At 45.5% G+C, this 8,936-nt stretch overlaps 1 protein-coding gene across 1 annotated transcript; it reads right to left on the bottom strand.

Annotated features, from left to right (window-relative positions):
* Positions 1-765: 765 nt before the first annotated feature.
* Positions 766-8,471, bottom strand: cbx4 (chromobox homolog 4 (Pc class homolog, Drosophila)). The gene is made up of 5 exons (XM_082532001.1): positions 8,072-8,471; positions 7,920-7,963; positions 7,158-7,223; positions 5,165-5,231; positions 766-3,830 (listed from the first exon to the last, which is right to left on the bottom strand). Exons 1-5 carry the CDS (start codon positions 8,138-8,140, stop codon positions 2,430-2,432), a joined length of 1,647 nt encoding a protein of 548 aa, XP_082388127.1. The 5' UTR covers positions 8,141-8,471; the 3' UTR covers positions 766-2,429.
* Between the last annotated feature and the right edge of the window lie 465 nt (positions 8,472-8,936).

Genomic DNA, 8,936 nt, shown 5'->3' with positions numbered 1-8,936 from the left:
TGGCTCCAGGCTCCCCGGGCCTTCATAAAGTCTGGAAGAGGCCCACAGAGTTTGAAGGTGTCAAGAAAGGTCAGTGTTTAGAGATGATTCACAAAAAGTCGTGCACTCGAGTATCAGCCCTTTCTGTATGATGACAGTGCAGAAAAACTTGCTGTGTCATTGTGCTGCAGGCCACACAGACCTGTTTTACAGCAAGCTGGAAACACAATAAAGCCTCCTAGCAGACTGGGTTTTTTTTTTCAAACCTCTTATTGTTGACGTCCTTTCCTTTCTGCATTGTGCTGGACGGCACAATGCAAAACAGCATCAGGCCAAACACCCTCCATGAAGACTTTCTTCTTGATAAAATCTAAGAATTACATAACCTCCTTCCTTCAGCAGATTTTAGATTCCTGCTCTGGATCAAGCTGCTATAGAAAAATAATTCTTGGGTAAGGTTTTAATAATACAAGTGACCGGTGCAGTTGTGCAATACAGAGCGCTCTTTGTGCGGGGTCATTAGTGATTATGCAACATGATCTGTTTTCCTATTTTGTTTTTGCTTAACAGCCAAGTTAATGTTTCTAAAGTTTAACGCTTCATTCTGTCCAAGCGTGAGCCAGGAGGCTTCAGACAAACTGCAGGGTGAGAGCATTGATACGCACGGCGGTTTTTACTGGAACTCTAAAGGGCGGCCGTGAAACGTTAGCCCATAAAAGGAAGCCAGTTCAAATTATAAACTGACAGCGCTCCCAGTTTGCCCCCAGCAGATATCAGTGCCACACATCAGAGGTCAAATCTCTTTCTTTATTGTGAAACATACCAGTCAGTAAGCTGCGCCAACAGCTGTAAGTCAGCCAACTCCGGGTATAACATACTTTATAACAATCATTTTGACTTTTGAAATGAGTGCAAGAAGGAATGAACAGAGTAAGGTGAAAGGAGGGGACGGGAAGAAGTAGCAAACAGACTCAAAATCATCCGAGAGGGTGAAACTCTTCAGTGGATTCACGCAACTTCTGATGCAGCAGACATCTGGGAAATGCTTCTCGAACGACATGCTCAGTGTCAATAAATATGCACTCTTCATTTTTAACATTATAGCATTTTTAGCATTCTCACTGGCTTTAAATGTGCATAAGACAGCCGTTTAGACTCAAATGTAGGGTACATCCAACAGCTTTGACATTTGAATTCTCAGCAGCATAGTCGAAACAGCTCGCACTCATCGGATTGCATGTAACAGTATACAAAGTCAGTCTCGTAACTCACATTTAATCTCTGTAGCATACTCATTTATGACCCTGGCAGCTTCCTTTTTTCCTTGTACAACAAATAGTCCTCACTTGTACTCCTCAGATCATAGGATGAGCTTTGAAAGAAAAATGAGATGAATGTTGTAAAGCAGTGTGACGTTAAGCCTTCTAACAAGACTAGCAGTGTTTTAAACTCCAGCAATATATCAGCAGTATGGTAATAAACCCCAATCTAATCAAGGGAGGGGGTGATCTTGACGGGAAGACACGTTTGATAAATGACACCATCTTCTTCATGTGCAACGGGCCTTTAAAAGTCTACATGTTATTTATTTATTTTCCTAAAATGATTCTTAAGTGGGAGAATGTGCAATATATTAGCAGATTGTGCAGGTTGCATCGGCTGCTGACTGCTTTTGCAGCGTCCCAGTAAAAAGAAAAGGCTGGGAACGTCACTTAAAAGCCGTCGTTGCAGCTGAGTGTGTCCCACTGTTGCCACTGTGTTTACACAGTTTTCAGACGCACCTGCTTTCCAAATTTGCATTTCATGGGCAATCATAATCCTTAAACCAAGCTGCAAACAAAACAGGCCATTTCAGTGTCAGGGTATTTGTCTGGGATTTAAAACCCCCCCACAAAAAACAAAGAAAAATCAAAGAGACTAGCTGTTTCTCTGGTAGTAATGACACAAGTAAACGTGTGGAAAATGTAATTAAGTGCTTTCGAATTGATCTTTGATCAGCATATACTCAACAACGTCCTCTCTAGCTTCTATCAGGACCAAAATAAGAGATACCGTTAATACAAAAGACGTATAAACCTTCATACATCTCGGGTTATAAGTTTGGTACAGGTATGAAACAACAGCAAAAGTTTCCCATCAAGCTCCGTATGACAAATTAACAGATTTTAAACCAGAAATTATTTTCTTTTCTCGGTGAATATTTCCACCTGAATGTATTCGCTCAAATCCTCGAGGGCACTTTCTTGGCTATGACGTCACAGAGAGGAGTTACAGTATAAAACATTATAAGAAACATATTGAATTTTCATGATAAATTATAAATTTCCATATATACAAAATTCTGGTGTTTTTCTTCTTTTCTTTCTTCTTCTTTTTTTTTTTTAAACATATGCACATATGAACAGGATCGTCCAATTGGTAAACACTAGTCCCGTTTTATCAATAGTTTCTTAGAAAGAAACGTATTCCTTGAAGGTTACAGTGAGACTGTTTGTTGTGATGTCAGTGATGATGATATTTCCCATAAAAGGGGAGGTTTTTTTAACAGGCGCTTCTTTAGATGCCTCTGTGGATATCTGCGTGTCCTCTGTCACAGGAGGTGCATCTTTGACAGCAGGCTCTGGCTCCGGCGGCGTTTCTGCTGGAGCTTGCTTCTTAGTCTTTGGGCAGCTGAGGTCCATCGGCTCCTCTTGACTACCCAAATCCTCGTACGTACATACACCGCTCTGGCGTGGGCCGTTGCAGTGGAGGTCCATAGGTTTATCCTGAGGTGGCGTGACCACAGTGCTGGGCACGCTGAAGCTCCTCGAACTCAGGTAGATTTTGGATACACTCCTATCCTCCACGGGATCGGAGAGCTTTCTCTTGCGGTCAGCGGGAAAAGAAGGGATCCGGATCTGGTCGACAGCTGTTGGCGTTGGAATGTTGGTGTCAACAGCCCAAGAAGTCATAGGAGAGCTAGCGGTCAGCTGTAAGGGTAAATCGTCCGGTAAATCAGCTTGACCACGAGCCACTTCGGTGTTGTATTCCTCTGCTGTGCTTGGTGAAGGTTTGGAGAAATGCCTGTCCTTTGGGGAACACTTTATAGGATGCTCCGCTACAGAGAGGGAACTTCCATTACAAATCTCTTTGGGGATACCGTTCTCCAGGTGCTCCTCCAATTTGGTTGCATGTGCTGGGTTGTTTTCTGACGTCTTCATGTTTTGGGGTTTGTCTTCCCTTGATGATTCCCCGTGTTTACCCTTTGCACCGTGAACCTTGTTACTGTCCATATATTTGCTCATGACAATAACAATACGTCCGTTCTTGTTTTTATTCTTGATTATCTTCATTTTGCTGCTAATAGCACTCGGCAGGGTTGCATCCTTGGGATTGGGCTTAAGGGCGTGCTCACTCTCCGCCTCTTTAACAGCCGGTTTCCTCACTTCCACGGCCAGCTCCTTGACTTTGCTCAGGCAGCCTGTGTCTTTGTCACGGATCCACTTCTGCTGCAGGGCCAGAGGTAAGTTCCAGCCTGGATTTGCAGGTTTACTCGCTGCCTCCTGAACTTTAACCACCTCTTTGAGCCTAGAGGCCTGCGTGTCGTACATATTTGGGTCGGGCTCATAGTGGTGGTGCTTCTTGCTGTTTAGCTGATAGATGAACTTCTTCTTGTTGCTGGCCAGCTGGTCACCGGGGACCTCCTGGCTGCTGGGCTGGTACTGATGGTGCTTCTTGCTGTTCAGCTGGTATTGCTGAGGCTGGGAGCGCTGCTGTGCCTGAATGGGATCAGACTTCAGGTTGCCTTCTGCATCCTGAGATGTTTCTTCAAAACCAGCAGGAATGCTTGATCTTCGGGCAAACGAGGGCACCTTCAATAAGAGATGAGACTCAATTCAGCAATTTACCCACATTTAGACAAAGCTTGCACTGTACTCCACAATACGGTAACAAAATAAAGAAAATGTGAGAAAACTGACTGAAATTCTGGGATTGTTTAAAGTAAAATTAAAGCTCTTAACCAGAGAAGGGTTAGGGTTAAGTAACATACCGACCTTATTATGGAATCTCTGCTTATTTGGCAACACTAAAGGGAAGTGCTTATAACAGCCAAAATGCTTGTGCAAGATTTGTTTTCAGAAGTAGTAGTTTTTCTAAACTGCTCCACCGAATTTGTCATGCATATTTTTTAAAACTGAAAACTGAACTGAGTACACTAAGATAGCTTCATTAAGACATTAGTCATAACAGAATTGTGTGGTCAGGCTTGACAAAGGGGTGACTGTACCTCAGGAGGTGCAGCAGGTCATCTAATAATAGGAAGGTTGGTGGTTTGAAGTATACTGAAACCCAAGTTACTCACCAATGCTTTCACTGGAGTATGAATGTGTGTGTGGAAGTACAGCAGCAAAGCGCTGCATAAGAACCAGTCCATTTACAAAGCCGTTTGTTCTTTTATGGGTTGGGCATAAAAAATAATAAACTAACATTTGTTGCTTGAAGACCTAATATAAAAAATTATAAAACCTATCAGCGATCGAATAAAACTATCCAACGAGCTCTCAGCTCGCCGCCACCCTCCCACCATGTTGCCCCCTCCTGCTTTACCAGTACAGGCCGACCACGCTGACGTCAGAGACGCGGTAGCCGAACGATTTGACTATGACCTCAGGTCAGTGAAGTGCCACCTGACGTGTCACGCTCCATCTCAGATTGTCGGCCACGTGTGACTCTGGCAGGATGGTATGCCTCTTAAGGAGTGACAGTCCATAACAATCAGCTCCGAGTCGCTCAAAATATATAATCACACTTGGCTCAGGTCATGTAAGCTCAGGCCTTTAAATGCCTGAGCTGAGGAAATTAAAGCGGAATGCTGCTTTGAACCATATATTTTCGTCTTGGGATAACAAATGGCAACATGAAAGAAAACATTTCCACTGGTACTGATTCACTTGGTTCAAAAAACAATGAAAAAAAACCCCCTCAGGCATAAGACCCAGTTTCAGAATGAGTGAGGAGTGAAATTCAGCTGCACCCCCCCCCCCCCCCCCCCCCTTAAAAAAACCAAAGAAAGAAAGCAACACACGATTCTGGATAACAAGACAGCAGCTCTAGCACACCTGACAGTATCCCTCTTGTTTAAGCCTTTGACAGATTCAGTGGAAATGTTTCTACGGAAACCGTGTTGTGATGACTCATACAATACCTGGAGAAAAAGATGTTTTGGTTTCGGCCCACGTTTTCGATATCCCATCAGCTGCTCTTGCCTCTCTCTGTGAAAACAAAGAATAATGGCATTAAATCTCATGCAACATGCTCGTCTCCCATAAACATATAAAATGCTTCATTTCCCAGACATCTTTAGAAACCTACACGTCTGACGCTTGAATTATTCAAGGTCAAAAGTGGAATTTTGATTTAGAGGACTAATGAATGCCCGCATGTGACCCACTGCAAAGCATTATGGTCCTTATTTGCATAGCTCTCCATGGTAATCGGTCCACTCCTTATTCTCATTATACTGAAGAAATTCAATTAAGGCTAAAGCAGGGAGAATCTCAAACATCCTCCCTCCTACAGCACACCCTTCCCTCTTCTTACATTCAATCTTTAATTAGGGTCATGAGGTACAAATGAAAAGGGATAAATACTACATTGTGGAGTACATCTGGGATACACCCTAATGCCAGGCCTTGTGCAAGACAACGCCTACACTTTGAAAGTGCAGGGTGAAGAGTATCAGATTAATAACAAACATCTACTGGAGCTGTTTTTATTGAGGGAGGAGATGCAGACGTGTGTTTTTGTAGTTGCACTGGCTAGACCAGGCCCGGTCTTTGAAATATTGCTCCCTGATATAAACCTCTACTCATCACTTGGCTCATAAATAACAGCAGTGGGCGAAGGCCGGCTGTACACAGGCGTCACCAGGCGCGAGTAAAGCCAGCCTATTGTTGCTACAGATGTTCAAACTATCGGCGCTGCCAGAAGATTGCCACAATAAACAGTCGACGCTGTTATAATGTGTATGATTTCAAAAAGGCGACTAACGGGGTGACCCCTATTCACAGAAGATTTGGCAATTACAGACTCCCTCGTCGAATCCCATCCCCCATCCACTGGGAGCAGAGAGGAATCCACACACACACACACACACACACACACAGTGCAGAGGCAGCACTCCATGACCATCAGCACACAGCCACACACACACAGAACCAGGCAGGCGGGCAAGCAGGCTGTGGGGGAATATGAGAGCGGTACACTGGAAACGTTGAAGAGCGCTTGCGTGTCAATTAGCCTTTTCAGAGAAGCAAATTCCTTTCCCCAGCCATCATGTCTTTACCCAGTCCCATGAGCTGCTGCCTCCTGGTCTACAGAGAGAGAAAAGATCTCAGGGGCTGCATGGGTCCAGCAACCCAGACAAGATGTAGTTGTTTGTGCGCTGTAGAGTTTGAATGAACTAACATCTCCACCTCTTAGGTAGACATTGACCCATTCTTGATTGTTTTACGGGCCTCTGGGTAAACCCAGATTGATAGCAGGCTGTCAACACAAGCATCCAAGGTCCAAAATGAAGATAATTTCATAGGATGTGTCAAAACTGAATGCTGAGCAGAAGCCAGCCTAGCCTTTTGGCAAACTAATAGTGAGGAGAATCCCATCAGGCAGCAGCGTGGCCCTCCTCACATCGAAACCCACAACAAACCTGCTGTGCTCATGTCCTGAACACTAGTCACACTCTCCACAGTGCAGCTTATCCTCTGGCTCCTGACTGCACAGCAAATTAACGCGTCAAACATTATCACGCACAGATTACACTGCCTTTTAACTGTCCTTCATGCATTTTGTGGCAAATGCACCTTCTCCTGTTTTCTCTGTTAGATTGGCCAATGGCCATCCTTGTAGCTCTCCAGGCCAAAAATAACAACAACAACAAAAAAAAAATCACATTTATTATGATAGATTTTTATAAAGAGAAAATGGAGGTCCTCGTGCAGATCCCTTCAGTCCATTAGCACATTGGGGAATTCTCAATATCATATCCCTAGAGTTTTTACACCAGGGAGAAAAGGAGGGGGGGTGGGGGGGGGGGGTTAGCGCTAGAGTTACTAGCGCGCCCCTCCTCCCATGCCCTTATATGGCCATGGCTGCACTGGAGGCTGAGCGGCCTCGTCCGAAGTCCACGTCTCTCTCACCTGTGTTGAAACGCGACGAGGAGGCGCGGGTCAAGGATGTTTTCCTCTGGCTCCCATGTGTTGTATCTGCAGAGAGGAGCAAACAACTGTCAGAAAGCTGGCACGTGCAGCCTGGCTTTTCCACCCCCAGCTGACAGGCGCACAGGGCTTTGCCTATGACACACACACACACTCCCACGTCTTCACAACTAATGTGCAGTTAGAAAGGAAAGCTGTATCCAGATCTCCAGTGTAATGTAAAAACAAATGGTTCCTGCTTTGTTTTTTTTATTTTACTGTTATTAAATCAAGATGATCGAATCTGCAAGGAACCCCGCTAAGTCGCAGTGCCCGCAGCAGGTTACCAGTCATGGGGACATCCACTGGCAGAGGGGGGAAATGTCAAACAGAAAGCGTCTGTGTGAGCTCTCCAAACGCTTCTCCAGCACCAACATGCAGTCGGCCATTTTAGCACTCCTGTCTCGTAAAATTCGCTGGCAAAGCAGAAATAATTAAAACGGGATTACATGGCTGTGCCTAGCCCCCCCTTCCCTCGCATAAATTAGTGAAGGCATCCGCGGATACACTGAAACGCATACCGACCGCGCTCTTCCAGCTTCTACACACACTCACGTGCGCGCGTACAAGTCACTGTGCACGCTCGCCCTTCATGGTTTGCGTTTTTTTAAGTAACAACACTTGATCTTGTGACATAATATTGAAATGCATCGTTTCGATGCAGAATCGCTGGAAATGCATTAGAAAGCGTGCAGTAAGACTTACTTGGGAGACCAGCCTCGCCACTTGACCAGGTACTCTATCTTGCCCTGTGATGGTGGAGAAGGAGAACATTTTTTTAAACCCGACATTTTCATCGTCCGCGCTTTTTTTTAACCCCCATTTCTTTCCTACAAAGACGCTTCGTGTCTCTTTACCTTTCGTATGCGCTTCTTTTCGATCCCCTCCACCGCAAAGACGTGCTCTCCAGCGGCAGGGAGCTCCATTCTCGGCTCAATCTGATCGAAAGCGGACGGGGAGTAGATGTACTGCTGGCTACGCACAGTCGATGTGCCGTCCGCTCGGTGCGTGCTGTGCGCGCTTGGTAGTTTTCCAGTTGTATCCGAATTCAACTGTATCCCCCCACCCCACCGCTCTCCCTCTCTCTCCTTTGCACACTCCACGATCTTGGTACTGAGCGTACAGACATTCACAGTAGTGCGGCTGCGAGCAGCTCTGTTCTTGCAATAGCTTCAGCTCGCCGTGTGACGTCAGGAGGGGAGGGGGGCAGTGTGGATTGGGGGACCTTGCAGAAAGGTTTTTTTTTTTTTATCCCGAGCGTACCGGACGGCGGGACGAATGTTTGGGAATTCAAATCAATCCCAACTTTATCGTCACGAGCACGAAACCCGCCCCTGTAATGGTGCTAATGTAATGCTTTGCTGTCAAACGTAAAAGTGGAGACGCTCGTGAACACCCCAGAAGCCACTGAAATCACTCTGAATGACTTTTATTCAACTACACTTCACGCACAGGTGTAGGTAAAAGGCAGACTCGTTTGCATCAGTCATGCAAATTAAAATGAGCACGATACTCCAGCAGAAGTTAAGGTGATCTGTTTCCAGCAGTATCGGAGCAGTCGTGTAATACTGCGAGTGATTGGGGCTGAAATTCCGTTTAGTCACCTGTTTTTCTGCTGTGGAGCAAACACTGGTTTATCAAGAGACCAGTCTATAAGCGCGGGAACAAAGGTGGGCCCCGACCTTTTACGCGAGAGCCCAGTGTCACCAAAGCTCGGGCCAT

Source organism: Aulonocara stuartgranti, assembly GCF_965226115.1.
Source record: "Aulonocara stuartgranti genome assembly, chromosome: 4".
Taxonomy (NCBI): domain Eukaryota; kingdom Metazoa; phylum Chordata; class Actinopteri; order Cichliformes; family Cichlidae; genus Aulonocara; species Aulonocara stuartgranti.
The sequence above is the reverse complement of the archived record's forward strand: the minus strand, read 5'-3'. Positions and strand labels throughout refer to the sequence as shown.

Bases quoted from the DNA above. Each gene is read 5' to 3' on its own strand.
- cbx4 (XM_082532001.1), bottom strand. From the start codon at position 8,140: ATGGAGCTCCCTGCCGCTGGAGAGCACGTCTTTGCGGTGGAGGGGATC. The intron at 7,224-7,919 runs GTAAGTCTTACT...TCCTCTCTGCAG, and splicing joins TGGCGAGGCTGGTCTCCCAA to ATACAACACATGGGAGCCAG. The intron at 3,831-5,164 runs GTATTGTATGAG...CTCTTATTGAAG, and splicing joins CAAAACATCTTTTTCTCCAG to GTGCCCTCGTTTGCCCGAAG.